The sequence below is a fragment of the Solanum stenotomum genome, chromosome 1, assembly GCF_019186545.1.
Source record: "Solanum stenotomum isolate F172 chromosome 1, ASM1918654v1, whole genome shotgun sequence".
Taxonomy (NCBI): Eukaryota; Viridiplantae; Streptophyta; class Magnoliopsida; order Solanales; family Solanaceae; genus Solanum; species Solanum stenotomum.
In genome coordinates, this window is record NC_064282.1 from 96,724,846 (window position 1) to 96,747,506 (window position 22,661).

The following is a 22,661-nucleotide window of genomic DNA, read 5'->3' on the forward strand; positions in this document are numbered from 1 at the left end:
CCGGAGCACCCAAAAAAAATTTCTCAAAAATTTTATGAGGACCTTTGTAATGAGTTGTGGAACCTTCACGTATACTCACACTATTTTTTTAACGCCATTTCCACATTTACTAGCCCTTTTTATGAATCGCTCAAATTTCCAGATTTTTTGTGTGTATTAGCCTATAGATTTGGTGTCCGGAACACCCAATAAAAATTTCTCAAAAAACTTTATGAGGACCTCTGTAATGAGTTGGGGAACCTTCACGTATACTCACATTATTTTTTCAACTCCATTTCCGCATTTATAAGCCATTTTTTAAGAATCGCCAAACTCCCCAATTTTTCGCGTGTATTAGTCCATGGATATGGCACCCGAAGCACCCAAAATTATGAGAACCTCTGTAATGAGTTGGGAAACCTTTTCGTATACTCACAATTAGTCTATGATTTTTTTGAATCTTATCAAACTTTTTTACCTAAAATTTTACGAGTCCATCCGTGACAACCCATAACATATTCATGATCCACACGACCTTTTCTGAATATTAGAGCCACAATATAGAAATTCAAGATTATCTCAAATTTTCGTGTATTAATATAAGTCAATGAATTTTATATAGTATTGCCAACTAACACATTTTTACCTCAAACTTTTCATGTCCATCCGTGAAGACCTATTGAACGACTCCATTAGCCTCTATAGGATCTACACCTCTAAATGTCCAATACATGTACTAACCTTTTGAATAACAACCAAAGATCTTATGAAAAATGAACATTTTCATAGCAAAGATATAAAATACTTCAAAAATATTTCGTAATCGACGTACTTCACGTAAAAAAACATATTGAGACATGGTAAATTACATCTTGTTGCATTACATCTAAAGAAGACACTTTTTACTAGAACGTTTACTAGTATAATTCATCGCGAACAGCCAGAAGAAGAGCTCGTAGCTTAATTTTCTCTTCTTCTCGTTATAGCTAAAATACAAACTCAAAAATGTCGATACAAAATGTAGGGTGGTGACTACAACAGGAAATCCGTATCAGATGTAATCTTGAGTGTAGTTGGTATGTATATGCCAAAACAGCAGACGGGTAAAACCAAAATAGCCAAATAGTATACGTATCATCACTCGAGTTGAGGTTGGATAGAATCCAAGACAACACACAGCTTACACTGTGACTTAGCAGCGGTTGAGATGTTCACCACTGGCAGAGATGTCTCTTGAGTTCTTGCAGCAAAACAGACTAGACACTTTCGGAAGAATGCTGTTGGGTTTCTTATAGCATACTGCATTCTGTTTGTCAAAGGTGTCCCATAGTTTTTCTGCATTCTCAAATCGACGATATATCCAAGGGAATACAGCTTAAAGAATGTCCCAGCAAACAAATTAAGTCTCAATATGAGATGTTTTTCTTATGACATTGTAATTATGTCATGTACAACATACCATTGCCTTGGCAAATTTAGGCATGTATATGAAAATTGATATGGATTCAAGACATGCCCTTATGTTTGATTGAGAAATGCCTTCAGAACAAAAGTCCTACTTACCCGCTCAATTGGTGAACATTAGCTTTTAGATGTCATCAAAGATAATTGGATGACGATTGCATTGTCGATCTCTTTCTTTACCATGAACTGCATCAAGTCTGCAGATGGTAAAATGTCAATGAATGATCATTGAGAGTGAAACATTCATCATGTACTGCAAATTGTATCACTTCATAAAGCACAAAACATCCCTAAATTATAAGTCAGACGTGGAAAAGCATTATAACGGTTTTACCAAACATACTTAAAGACTTTTGATTCATCCAAGACAAATTTTCTGTTCGTGTAATCTATGCTGTTAACGTCCTTCTCAAGAACAAAACAGATTGTACAAGCACACATACTATGTAGCAGATAAGCAGACTTGCCTCAGATACACTATTCCAGGTTAGTCGTATTCCAATGTGCTAACGGCTGCAGTCAGTATGTCATAAGCACTTCGAATTTTATGTCTTTCTTCAATTGTCATTGTAATATCCTCAGAAGACTGCAAACACAAAATTGATAACACGTAAATACACGTCCAAATGAAGCCCAATACTAGAAACATAGAACCAGCGAAGTAGTTCCCCATCGCTTGTCTTTTCCCCTTTTCACTGAACAAACCAATACCAGTTTCGTTCAACAATCTTAATGGAACTGGTTCTTAGTAAGTGTCATTGCACAAATGCACAAGGTAAATGATCCTTTCTTCATATTAGACCTGAAAGAGAAACTTCTTACTCTTGAAAGCTTGAAAGTTCGTAATAAATGACTTCCTTTCTAAAACTTTCACTCATTTATCAATTTAAATGGTTCAGAAGGGACAAGCTAGCAGCACTTGAAATTATTACGCATCCTAACCAATATTTATAATTCCACGACTCTTGACAAATTAGAACATAGGAACAATAACCTTATTGTATACATTACAAATAACTCGTATTATATGCAAAGGTTACTTGGGAAACTGGAAGCTTGAGCTCAGAGTTTGATGTCATACCTCAAGTGTGTGCATGCTTTCTAATATATTTCTAATCGCTGTCTTGCATGATAGAAGAAGTTTCTGCATTTTAATATCTCCAAGCACAAGTAAGAGAACAGAGACTACAGAAAGAATTCTGCTTGAATGATCCTTCGCCAAGGCACCTTTCTGATGAGGCAAAAGTGATGAAGCATTTCCCCTGATAAATGATTTCATCACTTCCAATATCTGATTTAACAGCATATTGCTCCTATCAAATAGGAAAAAACACGGAAGGAGGTAATAATCCCTTGTCTGTCGAATCAAAAATTTAGTAGACTCGTCATCTTCCTCTGCAATGTTCTACATAAAGTTAAAACAATTGAAAAGACATGAGTTGAAGGTATTACAAGCAAATGATATTAAGAAAAAAATTCCACGAATCATGCAAATCAAAGCTCTGAGAGGATGGGTTTCATTTTTTGTGCTTTATGGGCCTCTATATGTTCGAGTTACAAGTTGGCATTCTTCTAAATACAAGTTAGTGGCAGAGACATAATCTTAACATCATGAAAGATCAGGCGACAAGCAATCAACAAAACTTTGAACATATGTATAAAGAACAGTACATAAGGTTACAGGAAATTAACCACTGATAAATGAAGGAGACTTGAAAAATACTTACATTCACAACATCTAAGAAGTACTCTGGAAGGACCTCGCTTAGTCTATTGATAGTTTGTCCAGAAAGTCTAGTAGGTTTTGAGTCTAGTGTGATAAGCAATCTTATAAAACCATAAATGTTGTCTACTGGTCGTTTGTGAGACTGCAGAACAAATAAAACCAACAGTTAAGTGGGTGGAGAAATATCATGATCATCTATCCCAAAACAAAAACACCTTATCAATACAGCATCTACTGTTTAACTCACTATCTCATCAAGGACAATTTTCTCCAGTATCTGCAAAACGAGTACATCATCCCCTATCTGCGACAACCAAGAACAAACAGCCCTAACAACTGATTTGAAAGTTCCACGATTTGACTTCACTTCGTGCTTCTCAGTAGGATCAATTTTCTCTGCAGAAAAGCATCCAGGTTCCAGATTTAATATTATAAACTATAGGTCACAGCAAAAGAACAAGTAACAAGGTGTCTGAAACAGAAAGTACTTTTACAGCAAAAGAGGAAATAAAAAATAAAATGCAGAATATTTAAGGACGAATTCCTTGCAAGGGATCTTATTTCTTAGTCAGACTCAAATCTCAATACCTGCCAATTTTTTTGCGGTAATCTTTCTATTGGTTTCTCTTCTTTATTGATTGTTTAATGGATAATCGATAAACTAGGGAATAATTATGTCTTTTAGTCCAATATTTTTGAGGTAACACGCTGACCATAACATTTGGGCCAGCTTGTGCACACCTTGACTATTCCACTTGCCAGTTGCTACCTAGCACCAACACAAGTACATGTAACTTTGTCCACCAACGCTTAGGCAGATGAGAGAAATCACCTCTGGGATTTAAATCCTGGTCTCCATTAAATACCAATTTATTGATTACTAGGCTACACATTTATAGTTTTCCAATTCTTGAAAGTACTGAGGAAACACCAAAAAGACTGATTCAGAAGGTACCAGGATAAACTTGAAAGCGTGAAAGCAAAGTGATGAAGAAGCTAATGTAATCTGCAATCTGGATATGGCCAGCCTTGTAGGCTGAGTGTAGAACTTCCATGATTCGGAAAAGGATAAATGGTTCCAACTCGTGACCTACATTAAAACAACCATAGATAAAATAATATCGTGACGATGACTGCTCATACTCATACAAGAGAGAAGCACCAAAGGTATATGTTTGTGCTTCTTCTATTATATTTTGACTGAATCATCTTTTGTAATAATACATGTAGATGCATACCAAGGAGAATTTCCCTTTATTTAAGTATAACATTTTCTCCCGATACAAGAGAAGAACATTTATTTAAAATATGTCTGAACCTATAAAGTCATATCATTTCTCCCAAGACAAGAGAAGAACGTTTATTTAAAATATTTTAGAACCAGTTCAAACCATAAGGTCATTCACTGGAACCGTCATGGCCTGAGAGAACATGCGCCAAACTTCTATCAAAATCCTGTCCAATTTTACAGTAAACACACACACAAAAACACAAAACTTTTAAGGAACACTGACGTATTGGTGACACTCATGATTCGTGAACAGCAGATATAATATTAAGAGAACATCAATGAAAACCTGAAAAGAGAATAATCCTCTGGTTTAATGCAGTAACATGCTCCATAAAAAGCTACAAATTAATGGGCATATGCTGGAGGAAAAAGATCATAGTTATGATGATATAATATAATATTATCAACAGTTGAGATGACAACGTTGATTGGAGACAACAATTTGTTGGAAATATTTTGATATGTGACGAATTAGTTCGACTAAAAAGGAATTGCTTGAGAATCCATTTGAGATAGGTGGAAAAAAGGGTAAAGAATTATTCACGATAAAGGAATCGCGATCTGATGATTTTAATCCAACATGCTCTGAGCATTGCAGGAATGTGACGAAAATTGATGTTATGGACACACTTGCACTCTCTGTAACTCAAAAAGAAAAGGTCATGCCTTCATGGTAGTCCAACTGTCTAGGAGCAAAAACCTTATTGATGCTAGAGATGGTTTTATTCAAGTTGTCAGTGACATTGTTGAAACCAGATCAATAGGCCCACCTTACCCCCATGGAGTTGGAGGACATGGGAGTGTCAAGTAACTCATTTGGCAAGTACCCTTAGTATCCAAGTCGTGTGGTTATCTTTATATGAGTTTTTAAAGATATTTCAGGTAGAATCACGCAAACATTTTTACTCAATCAGTAATCCAGCCCTTCTTCTGCTCTATCAATTTCTCTACATTTTGCTACTCCTAGCTTTGCGCCTTCAATTTTTCTAGCCTCTTTTCTATTTTCTTGTTTAATTAATGGGATTCACTCACAAAACAGCTATAACACTTGTTGAAGATATAATTAAAAAAATAGAAGTATGTTCTCTAACAACGTAAACTTTTGAATGAGATGGTCACACACTTCAATATTACCTCAAAGCAAGTGGAGGTCTTGGGTTCGACTCTCATAGCACCCATTATTAAAAAGACTTTCCACGTGCTTAGCCGATGAAATAAACAAGCTTGCAGTCAAGGGAGCATGTTGAAGATATAATGAAATAATAAAAGTGTATTCCTCCAATAAACTATTATGTAAGATGGTCACACACTCAAATAACAATATTCCCACCAATCCCTAAATAACTAGGCAACTCATGCAACATTTGTATTTAAGACATAATAAAGTATATAAATGGGCTCTCTCTCTAACCGATTAAACTTTTAGATGAAATGGTCAGACACACAAACAGTTCAAAATAGTATCAAAGCCTCTACGATCTTGGTAGAGATCCAAATAGATTCTGCTACCAGCAGGTGGTATCGGCCCAATGTTTTCTTTGTTTGCTCTAACGTTTGGTAACTGTCTCCCCCTTCCATCCATCCTTATTTGCCCAAAACCAATGTAATTACCATATCATCATTGTCCCCTCTCTATATATTATCCATTTGAAAGTGTCATACATAAGGAATGTACTTGTGTAGTGTGTGTATTACCACATTCCTTTTTTTCTTGATATCCTCCTTTTTATTCCCACCCCCAACCCACTTGCCACATTCTTATATCCCTGAAACTTAACTCAATCTCCATAATTTGATTGTTCTCTTGCATTCTTGCTTTTTGATTCTATAATTCGAGTTCCCATTTGGTTTTTTAAATTTTTTAGTGCAACTTTGGACATAATATAGTGGGAATTTGAGGTGTTTGATCTTAATCTTAGTTTCCAGATATTCCAGTGGAATCCGTTCCTGTACAAGGGAAAATAGCACCGTAAAAGCTCAACGAAGTGTCACCCAAATGGAGAATTCTAGGACCTCCAATTCCTCCATTGTTTACATTGAAATGTCTAGTACTGTCGGTGATGATTAGTATCATGTCGAGATAATCGCTGCAATGGTTATGCATTTGATATACTGAAAACACATAGGAAAGGGGATGACTATGAAGAGACTAGGAATCATGAAGATTTCGTGAGTTATTTCTATTGATAAGTGCAGAGGCTGAGTTGCTGCAGCAGTGGTGATTGGATCTTTTGGCCAATTACGATGCTTCAAATGAGCAGGGAATTGCTACGCCTCTGTAGCAGAGATTACAAGTGAGCAAGAGTAGGAGAGGACCCAAGTCTCAGAGTTCTCGAAATAATTTAGTTATATTCTGTTGAAGGATTTAACATCAGTGATTATGAAGAAGGTATGAAGTAGAACTTCACCACAGAAGAATTTTATGAGAGGACTAAAGTCTAGGGGGTCACTCTGCACAAATGTGGATGATGGGAAGCACGTATGGGGCAGGAAGTATATCTATCTAGGACTATTTGACAGTGAGAAAGAAGCTGCAAGGGCATACGATTAGACTGTTATAAAATGCAATGGAAGGGACATAGTCATCAATTTTGAGCTAAGCACATGAGGAAAGGTTTTAAGATGTGAGGCTAATTTTGGAGGGGCAAGTCATAATCTTGATCTAAAATTAGGCATATCTCTCTCTTCCTATGTCAATTGCTGATAATCAACATGGATACACTAGCCAAATGGGAAACTCTCGGTGCCAACATGGGTTAAACTTAAACGGTTTCCTAAGCATAGAAAAGTCAATGAGAAATTTATTAGTACTTATTATTTTAACATGGTATGAGCAGGTAGAGGTCATGGGTTCAAGTTTCACCGCCATCCATTGTCAAAAAGGATTTACACATTTTGGCCCATGAAAAATGAATCAGGTCCGCACATGAGGAGGCGTGCTGAAGACATAATTAAGTATATAAAAGTGTGTTCTCTCTAACAGCTCAAGCTTTTAGATCAGATGATCACACACATCAAGCAATTCAACAATTTGAACACCAATCCTTCTAGTTAAGGAGATAAAAATCATTGATGGCAAGGAGTTATACTTACATATGCAGCATGAGGCTAAAGACTGGAGTAGCACCTTGTCCAAGAAAGGGAAGTAATACAGGCAGCATACAGAGAGCTCCTGAATATCTCTAGGAAGCCTCATGAATGGACCATAGCTTACAGTTCCTACAGTGCAAGAAAAAGGGAAAACATGTGAGGAATTAATAATGTGAGATTCAGAATTATATAAGAAATAAAAGTTAGAACTAGATGAAGATGAATCCTAAGTACCATTGGAGTAGGTGCAGTAAAAAGCTCTTATAAAGTACTGCATATTGTCATATTCTTTTGCCGGTGTCATGTTCAAATTAGCAGTTTGTCCAACACGAAGCTGAAGACGTAACACAGCCTACAAGAGGCAATTATTGTGGAGGCAAAAGAAGTTCAGCTCAATGTTAAAACTTGAAGAACAAATGGATATGCATATAGCATAAAATTCATCCCAAGAAAGACCAGTATGGTGGTAGCTAAGTAGGTACCTTCACATGTAATGGGTGTTTATCACCTAAGAGGACCAACAGCTTTGGAAGCTCCCCTATCCATGTACTATGATTTAATATTTCAAGATCTTTGGAATCCAGATAAAGGCAATTCTGCTCCTACAATCACCCAAAGTTTGATATTAGATAAAACGAAGAAAGCATATAGGGACGTCAACCTTGTGCTGATTGTCTAGCAACAAGAGATAATCCAAGTTACTCATCCAGCTGGCTGCTAATACATGACTTTTTCTTCAATTAAACAGATAACAGCAACCAGACAAAAGGAGTTTTCCCTTCGATTAAGACAAGGGAGTTATCACAAATTAAAAATGTAAACCCTCCAAAGATATGCTAGGAATATGAAAAATGTGTTCTTTTGATAGATAATCTTACAGGAAGTAGCATTTCCTCAACAACAGAAAGGCAAGCCAATTTCATTGAGGACTCTGGACTGCAATTCTCAAAAACTGTCGTAAAAGCCTGCAATCGATTGAAATTTTTTACTATTTAACACTGGCAGCACACAGCACATGAAAAGCAAATCAAAAGGGGATCATAATCCTAGGGTCTAAATACAATTGAAAATTTGAGGGCATGCTAAAGATTAAGGAATAAGGACATAATCAACGTCAAACTTTTTTTTTCAATTCCTCCAATATGTGATACTAAAACTGAAAATTATAGTTCTTCGAACAGCTTGACAAGACTAAACCATAGATCAAGAAAACAAAATGGTGAAGTTGCTAGAGAGACACTCGACTTAAAACGTATAGGTTTTTCAGTTTGATATGCAAACCTGAAGGATACGTGACTTCCAAGCAGCAGACACTTGCATAATGAGTTTTGGGATAAAAGCAACCAGTGAAATTAAATGCTTCTCATGATGTACTTTACCAGCCTCTCTGCCATTGTGAATCTGCAGGATATAGGTATTCTATTATAGCATATCATCAGGACTAAGACACAGATACTCATCTTGAGAGACAACTTAAACACAATTAGAAAGATGAAATAGGAAAAAAGGCAAGGTAAGAAATTTTCAGAAGGTCTGAAAAATTCTGGGGAAAACACGCAACTACGAAGAATCTAGCTTTGAGCTGAATAAATAAGCAGTAATGATGCCTAACATTTAGATTTTTATCTCAAGCTCTGCCTGTTGTGCATTAATTTTATTGCCAAAGCTAATTTACTTATTCTTTTCTTTTGTGAAAGGTTACAGCCAGAGGATTTTCCGGGATTACATTACCAAAATGATAGAAAATTATGACTAAAATATCATTCTTCAATGTGAACATTTTACTTTTTTCTTTTTTGAGAGAGAAAGGCAAGTAAAACCAGCTCACTGATTTAAGCAACGAAGGAGACAGAGAGCAGAAAATTTTTCACCAGTCAGGCAGGTATGCTGAAGAGACCTAGTGAACATTGAGAAAACAATGACATTAACTGAAGACTACTGGAGGACATTTTTTTCTTTAGTTAGTTCCATATAACATGCTCTTAATAGATATTGCTGCTAAGCATGTTGCGTTTTTTCCTGAAAGACCTCTAAAATTATACTTGTTAACCTTGAAACAAGATTTCTATCTATGGTTCTCTGCATATAGAGAAAGAGCTTTACTAAAACGTGTAACAACTCCTAGTAGTCTTTAGGAGCCAAAGAGCCACCTCACCCAGATCCTGATTGAGGATTAAAAGAGCCACCATGCTCAACAAGATAAAAGGCTTCGCTGCTCCGATGATTTTTCTTACGGTAAAGCCGTAAACACCCCCCCCCCCCGCAACACACACTTTCAAAGTGGTTTAAATACCATCCTAAAACAGGATGACCAAATATTTGGGGCATGGTGAAATATACACTAGCTAGCAAGTTCAGCAATGACATTCTCATTCCTAAGTTACTTTTTCACTTCTCCCTGGCAAAATTCTTAAACTTTTACAGGTTCAGAGCTTTCAATTGCTATTTACAGTTCCATTAAAAATCGCACACTTGACCTATCTGAACCTAATTTAAGTGCAACAGCAACAACTAAATCTTAATCCCCACTAGTTGGTCACTTTCTCATTGTCTATTTGCTTCCAATGTTCTTTTAATACTAAATTCACATTGATTCCTGGAGATTGTAGGCTTCTTGCTATGTAATATGTCGGTCTTGATTCTCGTATCCCTGCTCATCTTCCCTGTCTCTGGATTCTATGAGCTATCCAAACTCTAACGAATCCCAGAACACCATTATCGTTCAGAATATATCTAACATTAACCCCACACCAACAGTATTGTCCTTTAGCTCTCTAATTTAACTCCCAAGTTTCTTTTTCTCTAAACTAAGTAAATGAAGGGCTTACTTCTCATTCATAGGCATAAAAATTAAAATCAGCATCACAAACCTTTTCAGATAGAGAACTCTCAATGAACTCCAGAAATCTTTCCAGCAATGCAGGTGATAATTTGGACCCATAACTTAGATGCAAAAATATTTCTGTAATTACAATATTCAGCATGAAATATCGGTCGCCGTCCTGCAATATTTTTTAAAAAATATTATTAAAAAATAAGATAGAACAATCAGAGAAAAATTACTTTCAATGAGAAAGGACGAAAAGGAAAATAGAAAGAAAAAGAGAAGTTATTGCATCCATGACCCAATAACGTAGGAGCATTTTAACAATAAATTTGTAAGGACGTCAACAAGGTAACTCATGGTCTACTTTTACTCTAGCAAAGATGTCTTGTTTGGAATGATTGCCAAGATTGAAGACAATATTTTTGAGATGCAAGATAGGAAGGACTAGCATTCTTGTTCCAAACCTTTTGCTGATAAAACCATATTGTTTCTTTGAAGACTAAAACTAGTTTAAGAATGTTTGAACCACGGCTCAAATTTTAAATGCATGTGGCATGAAATTAACATGCTAATTACTAAGTGCAGTAACAGTTTGAACATAGATATTCAGTTTACTTAGACTGGCGTCTTTAACAAGTTCAAGCATTCAAGACCTATTTTTAAAGACCTAGACATTAAAATATAGGTGGTCCCACAAGAAAATCATTACTTTCCTCTTCCTTTCATCTTTCTCTTGAAAACTAACAACGGAGAGTACATTTCCCTACCTGTGTCTTCCCTTCCCTGGTTTCCAAGCATAGGGGAAGCGGGGGAGGTGGGGAGGAAGAAAAGTTAAGCTAAGAAGACAAGAAAGGAGGTGGGGAGGAAGAAAAGTTAAGCTAAGGAGACAAGAAAACAAACACTAAAAATAAATAGAGAGCGACATGGATGAAGAAAAATAATATCAATAAGGAAATTGTACCTTCTCTGACAAGCAATGATTCGGACTTAAGGGAAACTCATCCCATAACTTTTTTAAAGTCACTGCTGATATACTTTGGTCACATATGCTAAGGTTGTTTTTCTTGTAAGCAGGTGCCAGATTTTGGAAGTCATGTTGATTATTGCCAGACGCATGAACAAAGAACCTGACCACAAGATCAATGCTTTGAAGTAAAAACAACATACAATCGAAGGATTGCACATCGACATGGGCCATGGAGTGGATTAATGGACTAAAGTCCTGGAAGCAGCTAACTAGAACGGGTAAGAGATCTGTCAATTTGTTGACAACACCAGAAAGATCTGCAAAACAAATGACATCTAGATTCAGTTTCAGCAACTCTCAAAAGAAAAAAGACCATTCGAAAGTCACAATGCATGCAGCTAGGAGCTATATCCCAATAGATCATCACTGGACTGTAAACAATCCCACGCTTCAGCAGAAACTTTTCTGGTGCCGGCGAGGCAACCGGAGTTATTCAGAGAACTTGGACAAAACTCAAAATATTGTTAAAGATGTCGCTTTCAACCTCTTCATGGTGCGTTATTTTTTGCTTAGAGCATAGGGAGTGTGAGTTTTTCTACTAACAGATATATCCCCCAATATCAACTAGCGGATAGTTCAATGGGTCGGGCTCTATCCTTCTCCACTTAAATAACATGTTTTGAACAGGGTTCAAACTCGCGAAGTGCGCCTAACCCACACATCATGCTCAACACTCTTACCACTAGACAGATTCCCTAGGGACTATGTAGTGGAGTTAATAACTGGATAATGCTTTGGTATTTTGGCCAATGGAAGAACAATAGCCCACATGTGATACCACATTTATTAGATGTTTAACACAATCAAGGAGATCATCTAAGCTTTTGTGGACCAGATATCATGTGATTGTGCATTGTGCATCTAGAGGATAAAAAATGTTACCAACGCCCTAATGGTTGGTTTAAGTACGCAAAGGTTTCATTAAAGTATCAGTTGCATTTAAGTGGACGAGGGGTGTATTTATATCCATTACAATGATTTATCATAAGCAACCTTGGTCTTTGTAATGAAAGGAGATCTAGAAGTTCAATTAAACAGAGTCTTACCAGTAGATTTATCGGAGAGATCAAGGTCAAAAGCATGCAAGCTACCCCGAGTTGCAACCTGTACAAATTAAAGAGTAATTATCTTACAGGGAAGTATTTGCAAGCACAGTACAGAACAACTTTGGCAGTAATGAAGGGCAAATTGCAGCACATCAACCACTAGCTGACAGAACTATCTCACCCCTAATAAACAAGGAAATACCAACATAAAAATGGTAACATGCACACCAAAGAAAGTTAAATTACAATGGTCCACTTTTGCAATGTCATTAGGAAAGGAGAAACTTACTCCATAGGCAGGAGGATTTTCTGAATTTGCAAGGATAAATAAAGAGAATCGGCTAGTCATCAAAGTTATCTAGCAGTATCTTATATTGGCTAAGCTTTCTGATGAGATTATGGTGGTTAGGAGCTCTACTGAATACAAGTGTTCGCACATCACTGTACAAGTAGGCAAGCTTAGTGCTCACTAGTCACTACATTTTTTTTTGAGAAAGGTAATTTGAAACTAGTCACTACATTTCTCACTAGTCACTACATTTACCTATAATACTGAAAACAAAGATGATAAGTTTTCCCCCTCTTCTCTGTTGTCAAGATTCAACCTACAGATTATTATTCAAAGGAACGTCAAGTTACTGACTTGGACGATTAGCTAATACCTCCATAGCACTTACTCATGGATCCTAACAGATTAACGAACATGCTTTTGTCGGATCATAGAAGATAAAACTTCATAGAACCTGAATAGGAGATAAGACAGAATAAGCATGTGTAATAGTCCCCATAAGAGCCAGAAAGGTCAACTAGTCTGATTTGATGCAAAATTAAACATTGCACACTTTCTTGACTACCAAAACAAATTATTTCCTCTGATCAGAATACAAAAATAATTTACTGTAATTAACACAGAACCTTAAACCTTCAAAAAAGAATGCACTTGAGTATGCTGATGGCACAATTAACAAGATAGTACATTGTAACTTAAGGAGTCGCCTTCTTCTTGATTACTACACGGTAACAGAGACAAGCAGTGAACCAACCCAGCAAGAGCGTTCTTTAGCCTGCCCTTGTCTTGCAAGTAAAATTTGTTCTTCTGCAGAATGTCCTCGTAGTTCTGGAGAATCTGTAAAAAGAAGAAGCTTACTGAGAGAAAAACTCCATCATGGCATTTAAGACAATAAACCCTAACAGAATATATGAAAATGAAAATAAAATACAATAGAGTGCTACATAAAGATCTTACATCAGACAAAATGGTTCGTGAAGAAGTTTAGGAAGACATAGCAAAAGAAGAGTCATGAAACACCACTATACAGCAAGAGCAGTTTCATCAATTTAAAGACAATGGGATGCGAAAAATAGAAGCAAGAGTGCAAGACTCTTCTTCTCTGATAAGTAACCTAAATATGATTATATTTAAGCACATTATCAAAGTTTACATCCCACATCTGAACTGGAATTTTCTAGAATGTATTAGCCAAAGAAAATATAGAAAAGGTTTTTTTTTTGTTAAATCAAGATATAGATAGAGAATTACCATCAACAGCTAAAGCAGTGCCAAAATAAAAATCAAGTTAAAATTTGGAGCAATATTAAGACTTCTCACAAAGAAAAACCTACGTATCTACCTTTTCAGCATACAGCAAAAAGCAAGATGGAAAATTCTGGATCAAGAGGTCAAAAAATTTGAAAGCCATCAACCGCACTTCAATAGCCATGTGTGTCATTGCATTAAATATATATGTCATCATCAAGGAATTAATTGGCCCCTTATTATCCTGCAACACAAACAAATAGTGTCAGCCCCGTCTTTTCTAGGTGAAACATAATACGAAGTCCTGTAGAATTCAAACAAACAACATCCATAATCACAGCAAAAAGTAAATACAGCTATCTGCACTTAAATACTAAGAGAATATAAGCAGATACAGCAAAACCACAAGCAGAAACAGGGGATTCATGGGAAGGTTTAACATAATCTGAAAACCTCAAGGCGAACAAGCAGAAATAGAACTAACAGTAAACATTGAAGGCAATAGAAGCAAACTCTAGCTCTTCTTAAAATTTCACCCATGGAAATCAAATTAACAGAGGAGGAAACACACATTTTGTATTGCTTCAATGATAATGTGAATGCTTCATTCAGTATCATCATCATCCCCAAAAGGGAGGGAGTTAGGAGCACAAAGGACTATAAACCTATTAGTCTAGTGGGAAGCTGTTAAAGAAGTTCCACGTCGGTAGAGGGATGGGAAATTGGTTTCCTTATATGGACTTGGACAAACCTCCCCTCATGAGCTAGCTTTTGGGGTTGAGTTAGGCCCACGTGTCATATCTTTACATATCTTTACAGAAGCATCTATAAGATAATCTCTAAGGTGCTTTCTATTAGACTTGAGAAAGTGTTAGACCAGACCAGACTGTCTCTACTTCGCAAAATGTTTTGTGAAGGGTAGACATATTCTAGATGCAGGGGTGGCAAACAAAGTGGTGGACTCAAGGATAAAGCAAGGAGTGTTGTTCAAACTTGATCTTGAAAAGGCCTATGATCATGTGAACTGGAATTCCTAGAATCCATTATGCTCGAACTGGGATTTGGGGAGAAGTGGACGAAATTGATTTATTTTTGCATCTCTTTGATTATCTTATAGATGCTTCCCACTAGACATTTTCTAGATGCAAGGGTGGTAAACAAAGTGGTGGATTCAAGGATAAAGCAAGGAGTGTTGTGCAAACTTGATCTTGAAAAGGCCTATGCTCATGCGAACTGGAAATTCCTAGATTCCATTATGCTTGAAATGGGATTTGGGGTGAAGTGGAGAAAATTGATTTATTTTTGCATCTCTTCAGTGAGATTTTGTGTTGGTGGATGTTAACCCATGTGGGTTTTTTGGAAGTTCGAGTGGTCTGAGATAAGAGGATCCTCTATCACTAATTTTGTTCATTCCAGTTATGGAAGCTCTAAGCAGAATAAAGAGAGCTATCTTGGGGGGGATTGCTTGAAGGGTTTCGATGTTGCGGTTGGGGGTGTAGGGACATAATCAAATTCTCATTTATTGTTTACAAACGATACCCTGTTTTTTTTGTTTTTTGAACTTAGCAACTTGGTATTATATCACAACCAGTACATGGGTTGTACTGAAACCTTATATACATATGTACTGCAAATTTCACTGTCCTGAACCTAAATTGAGTCTAGAACATCAACTATAGAGACAGTTTCATTGGAGTATATCTGGTAACACCAAAAACATAACAACATAATGCAGTTTAGTTTAACCTTCTGCAAACTATTCTCTATGCTCTCAAAACACCTAGAATTCCTCTCTTTACAGGTTGACCACCATATAGCAGCAGAGATAATTCTCCATATATCTCTGTTTTTAGCATGTACTCCTGCTTCCTCCCAGCTCTTCAGCGCCTCTGAGACTTTCCTGGGCATGGTCCAGGAGATGCCTTTGAGACTTAGAAATATTCTCCCCAGCTTAAGGGAGTAAGTGCAGTGTAGAAACAGATGGTTCACTGTCTCATAGGTTTCCTTACAAAGAAAACATCTTGAGCATAAGGTTATCCCTTTCTTCATCACATTGTCCTGAGTCAAAGCTGCTTCTTTGGCAAATAACCAGATGAAACAGGATATATTGTAAGGTATCCTATTTTTCCAAATTTGCTTCCATGGCCAGTTTAGATTATGATTACTAGGTTGGTCCATCATCCTGTAAGCTTCGTTAACTTTGAATACCCCTTTGTTGTTACCACTCCACCATCATTTATCCTCCCCAATCTGAAGCCCATTGAAGGTTTCCACTGTGTTAAGGAATTCAACAACTCTCATAATTTCCCAGTCATTTAGATGCCTCCTAAAGGCAAAGTTCCACCCATGTGGCGTCCATAAATCTGCTATGGATCTCTGTTGGAACAAAGCTAGATTGAAAATATCTGGAAATAAAGCTTCCAAGTTGCCTTTTTCATGAATTGCTTCTTGAATATGAACTGTTAAAGAAGGAAGAAATATCTTGGAGGCAAAAGTCAAGAGCTCTTTGGTTGAAGGGAGGGGACAAGAATACAAAGTTCTTTCACAAGATGGCTAATGTTCACAGAAGGTATAACAACATAGACCAGCTCGTGATTCACTATGCCTAAACCAGCTCATGATTCACTGATACCTTGTTTTTTAGTGATGCAGTTGAGACTCAATTCGATTATTTAGGCATAGTTCTCACTTGGTTTCAGGTGGTCAGGATGAGGGAAGCGAGGATACGATGGTTTGGGCATGGGAAGAGGAGAAGTATAGATAAACCCAGTAAAGAGGTGTGAGAAGTTGGCAACGGAAAACCAAAAAGAACAAAAAAGCTCTTGAGTTTTGTTGGGATTTTAAGCGCAAAGCACAAATAAAGTATGTGCTTTTAATGAAAAAAGACGCAAAGGAGAAAAAATATAAACATATATGTTTAGTCCTAGACTAACAATTTATAAGCATGAATGACATTAATATGAACAAAGAAACTGAATATACAATAAAGTAAAATATCAATTGTTTAGCGTCGCCTCTTCAGAAGAGGCTCATTGGCAAGGAAAAGTATGCCTTGGAACCTTTTATAACAACAATTAAACGCACACTAAGCGAGGTGAAGCGCAAAACACATTTTGAGCCACACTTCAGGGCTAAAGCACGCCTTTGACAGCATTATTTGGAGGCCGCAAATTAGGGTAGAAATTTAATTGGTAGTTGAGCATTCTCTCGCTTCCTGCGGGATAGGCATGGTGGTCATACTTAGACCTTCTTTCTTACTAGTGGTATTAGCACTATTCTCGTAGTTTCCTATTCTTCGGATTTGGTTATCACCTTTATTTTTTGAACTTCGACTATTGCATTATTTTGTTGTCACTACTGTTCTTTCCTCTCTATGTTGTGTACTGCTCTCCATTTCACATTGTTTCGCTGTTGTTACTACTCTCATTTCTGTTCCCTTTTTAAACTGCTTGAATATGCTTTATTTAAGCTGAGGGTCTTATCAAAATAGCCTCTCTATCTCTGGTGGGGTAGGAGAAGGTCTGCGTACGCTATATCCTTCCCTAACCCCACTCGTGGGATTACTAGGTATGTTGTTGTTGTTGTTGTTGTTGTTGAAGTACAACAAAAAAAACGATGGCCACTTAAGTGGGATTGTAATGCATGGAAACTACTACACGTGATGAATAAATTCTCTAGGAAGTGTTGAAGAAAGAGGCTTACAAGTGTAAAAGTAGTACGCATACCAAATGCACTCTCACTCCTAGAAACCATGTCAGGTGATGAAGAGAGGACTGGAAGAAAAAGGTTTAAGAACCTACCTCTTTGCAGCCAGGAAAAATAACAGATTTGAGAAGTTGATATAGTGCTTCACGGACCAACTTATCATCATCACTGATACGTTCCCGCAGTTTCTCAATAACAGCAAGCTTATGCAGTTTCAACTCAGCTGGGAATTTAAGAAGAACGTCTCTAATTCCAATTAATGCATCTGAAATTTAACAGAGATTGAACATGGGTAACGACCACATTATACCATAACTACAAAGACAAGAAATAAGGCATAAAAGCAAACAATATGGATAGAACATGTTTTGCAATCTCAAATACTTGCCTTACTCAATATAGGATGTTCACCAGACATCTAATCTTTTTCTAACCAAAGGAACAAAAATGACTTAAAAAGAAACACAAAGTAAACTTTAAAGCAGTGAAAGGCTAGCTCTAGAAGAGTGACATAAGTTCGTCTTTTATAATCATAATACTGCCACTTGAAAGTTTCTTTTCCAAATAGAAACCAAAAGGAAAACAGAATACCAAAAAGAGAAAAAGCAAAAAGAAGAACAGAAGGAGAATGCAAGTGCCAAAGGGCACACATAACGTGTAAGTAGCAAACAGATACAACATTGCATGATGCGGAGTTTTCTGAAATTTCTGGAATAATCTTCTCATAGCTTTTATCACTTCACCTCGGGAGCCACCCAAAAGGAGAATTGATTAAATGCAGCAACTTTGCTTGATTAGATCATATGCCATGTAAATCAATTGATTAATTTGTTCTTCTTTCTCTCTTCTGTTTTTTTTTTTTTTTGAAACACAATAAAAAATCAGAGAGGTAAAGTGTAACAGTTCTGTTTTTTCACTTTTCTACTCTTTACTGTGTAACAAACTGCATGATATTCAGATCGTTGTCCCCGACAAGCAATAATCTTAACAAGTTTGTACCTTTACGAACTTTCGCATTGTGATGACTTGTTTGCTGAAGAAGCTCTTTCAAGGTTAAACCTTTCTTGCTCACAGCTAAACCAGCCTTCTCTGAAGCTATACTTTGCTCAGGTAGAATAATTGCTGCAATTAAGGCATCAATAAAGCACTTTAATTCGTCAGTTCTCCTCTACCGCAGATAAGGGTGTTATACTTTTGGGGAAGAAATTAAAAGAGAAGATAGGGTGTTATACTTCGCTCTGAAAGATCTTTTTCTTTTCTTTTTTTCTTGAAAATAAAACTGCAATACTTGTATTGCTTCTGTAAAGAATCGTACTTTATGTAATAAAAGTAGTATTCGTTTCTGGTTTGTATCAGTAGCTGCTGAACTGGATTTAACAAATGAACCGGCAGTAAAGGTGTTGAACATGAACCAGTGGCCAATAGTGGCAGAGGAAGCCGAAAAAGGGACAGACCTCGACTGTCTACGATTCGATTGCATATGCTTGGGGTAGAACTTTCGTATAAAAATGTATCACCATGCTATTAAGTATTTTTACTTGCGTTCTTTTCTTTCTAAGAGGTGGAACGGAACACAATGGTATGTCCCATAATCGGTCTCATTCTCCTACTCTTTCCCAGAAGTCAATGACTATTCACAGTTATTACCTTGACACTCAAAGAAGAGTTCAACCCAATTCTATATTTCTCTCCTAGTTGATCCTGATTAGACATTAGAAGTATATTGCTAAAGGTTCTACCTTTTCTAGTGTGTTCGGAAAGATCATTAATCGTGAAAAGAGATCACTTTGACCTGAATTCACATTACTAATTGGAACCCATTAAGCTAAACTGGTTAAAGCACCAACTTTAATACAAAAAAATGGATGAACTATCAAAACATACATTTACAGAAAAAGGGGTTATCCAACTTACCACTATTTCTAACCTATTCCAACAATAGAAACCATATATACACAACACAATACATAGGCAAAATACAGCTAAACAAATTCAGCATTTTTTTTTACCTTTTGATTTGATTTCAGTGTTGGTGGCATTCTGGGCTGGAGGCAATTTTCTTCCAATCTTCCTTCTTATTTTCTGCAACCAAAAAAAATCCCAGTTCAATAAAAACAAGAATCGATTTTTATAACAATTTCAAGATTCTATTAAATTTTTTTATTTGTTTTACTTTGAAATCGACACCACGCTTTTGCTGCTTCTTGGATTGAGCTTTGTTCTTGACCATTGTTAATGGCGGATGAAAGTCACTATAAAAAAAAAATTCCAGCAATTTGAATTAGGGTTTATCAGCAGGGTTTTAGCTTTAGCAGGCACATGGAAGAAAGAAGACAAAAACTTTATAATTCACTTATTTTATTATTTAATTTATTTTGATTCTTTTAATTTATTAATTCATATAAAAACTCAACTAATACGTAATTTAAATTCACCTATAAGTAAATTTGTTTAACAATTTTTTGAAAGATTTTTTTTTTCTTACGTTTTTGATAACTTATATATGTCCAATTTCAGCTTTAACTTCTTATTTTATTATTTTGAGCAACTTTCACCTATAGCAAACATAAAAATCATATTTATATATTATAACTATAGTTTGCATAACTGCGTTCCATAGCCTTTGATTTGTATAATTCGCTAGATACATCCAATTTTATACAAATTGTTTAGTTTTGTATAAATTCATTTATACATTGTAATTTGTATAATAAGATCTATATTTTGTATAATTATAAATGTATATGACAAAAATATATGTATTTGTATATACATTTTTCTCTTGCTTTATACAAACACAAACGCAATTTATACATTTTTTATCGAAATGTATAAAATGGCAAATTGTATACCGAATCAGATGGCAAAAAAATGGGATGTTTGCTGCGAATTACAAATAAAATAAACTATGGCTATAGCATTTAATTTTGAATTAATAGTTTGCTATTTCATACAATTTTCCCTATTTTTCCCCATCCAGTGTTCCAAGCCTACATTGGAGCTCCAACTAAATCCGGATCACGCTCTGCAAGGCCCACTCGAGGGTGGCGCTCTCAACAGGATTATCTCCATACCCAGGGCTCAAACTCAAGACCTTTGGTTAAGGGTAAAGTACTCCTACCAGTGCACCACAACTCATGTTGGTGCTTAACTTCTTATTTGACACCCTTATTCCTATAATACATGGCGGAAAAAAATTAAAGGATTAAAATGCTTTTGAATAATAATAATAAGTTACGTAATAGATAGTATAGTATTCATTAAACTTGTGTAATTGTCTTGAGTTGATTTAAAGGTTAAATTATAAAATATAGTATAACTCACGAATTTTAGTTAAGATTATATTTTTTTTTTCTTGTTTGATTACAATGTGAGAAATCAAACGCTCACCAATAAGATGAAATTGAAATAGTCAACTAACTGAGGTACTAAAATTCTCGTTCGTAAATTTTCTCCAACCCTTTTACATTAATGGGTTCATGACGTATAAGAAAGGAATTTGATAGCTAATTGTTTTATGAATATATTTATAGATATTTGAAGTTTACATAAATCATATTAAGTTATTACGATTAAGTATAAACTAATATAAAAATAGGTATTAACTAACTATGATTTAGTGATTAAAAAATCATGTAATAAATACGTCAAATATATTGTAAACATTAAATACGAATAATTATTTGATTCATTATTTTAACTTTAAACTTAAAAAGAAAATGCTTTTGGTAGGAGTTTATGTTTTTGCTCATAAAACTTTGAATTATATATTCATATCCAAACACAATTTCAATTTTCAAATATATTTATTCAAATTAATTTCAAAAACTATTTTTTAAAAAAATTAAGAAAATCTCAATCAAATCATATTCAAATGCCTAAAATGATTTAACTTTTAAAGCTCCTATTTTATTTTATTTTATTTACATCTCAAATTTAAGTTAGTTAGAAATTTGTCCGAAACTATTATAAATTAACTAACTTTTACCTACTAACGTTAATTTACTTCTTTTGATATTGATGATGTGTCCACCAAACATTAATTAGGTTCGAGTTTTAAAAATTAAATCGTCATTAATAGGGATTAGGAAGCACTATACCTTTCAATTAAATTTTTTCTGCATGAATTTAAATTAGTCGAGCCTCATAATAACTATTGAATGCAATCCAAGTAAAAAAAAAAAAAAAAAGACAACATCTCAAACAAACTAGAACCAACTTAAAATTTACCATCCTTGAAAATTATTCACTTATTTTTATATAAGCAAAGTTGCTCTCTAGATAGTATTTGTAAATTGAAGTTAAGGGCAAAATTTTGTCAACATCATGCAAAATTACATCACAAACAACTATTAGAGTCATTGAATTTCTTCACATTTTTAATCAAGAAGTTTTAAAATAAGATATCTCATTTGAAACCGCTTTATCTTTTAATGAATTTCACGCAATATAAATTCAGATTAATCAAAAGCATACCAACCATGAAATAATTTATTTTTTTAAAAAAAAGTTAGGAGAGTCACAAGATTGTGATTTTTTTAGTTGATATTTTGGTTAGGAAACCTATGAAAAGTGATAAGGACTAGCACCAAATATGTGGACCAAATATAAAGTGACTCATGCATGAATGACAGTAATAAAATCTACATCCCTTTGAATTATGCTATTTTAATTAGTGTACAAATTATAGTCTTAATTCCATGTCAATCAAGTAATCTAATCTGTTGGTTAGTTTAAAGGGCCATTTTTTTATGCTTGAAAATGACAATCATGAAGTTCAGCTAGATTTTGACAATGCTATTATTGTTTTCTTATTCTATGGTTCGAACTCGTGATATATAGATCACACGGTGATAATTGTATCATTACTTATACATCACATGGAGACAATTGTATTGTCGCTCCAACGTAATTGTACTGTGACCTATAGGTCACACGGAAGGCAACTATATTGTTGCTCCAAGGCAAT

The 22,661-nt window shown here is 35.3% G+C and overlaps 1 protein-coding gene across 1 annotated transcript; it reads right to left on the reverse strand.

Moving 5' to 3' along the window:
- Positions 1 to 759: 759 nt before the first annotated feature.
- On the reverse strand, positions 760 to 19,998 carry LOC125865278 (uncharacterized). Its single transcript, XM_049545489.1, has 20 exons — positions 19,866 to 19,998; positions 19,702 to 19,774; positions 18,692 to 18,814; positions 17,788 to 17,957; positions 14,082 to 14,231; positions 13,427 to 13,576; positions 12,451 to 12,508; positions 11,339 to 11,661; positions 10,421 to 10,552; positions 8,832 to 8,951; positions 8,429 to 8,515; positions 8,033 to 8,152; positions 7,785 to 7,902; positions 7,554 to 7,679; positions 4,125 to 4,259; positions 3,417 to 3,565; positions 3,171 to 3,311; positions 2,525 to 2,848; positions 1,911 to 2,029; positions 760 to 1,640 (listed from the first exon to the last, which is right to left on the reverse strand). The coding sequence occupies exons 1-19, from the start codon at positions 19,920 to 19,922 to the stop codon at positions 1,931 to 1,933; spliced, it is 2,655 nt and encodes an 884-aa protein (XP_049401446.1). The 5' UTR covers positions 19,923 to 19,998; the 3' UTR covers positions 760 to 1,640; positions 1,911 to 1,930.
- Between the last annotated feature and the right edge of the window lie 2,663 nt (positions 19,999 to 22,661).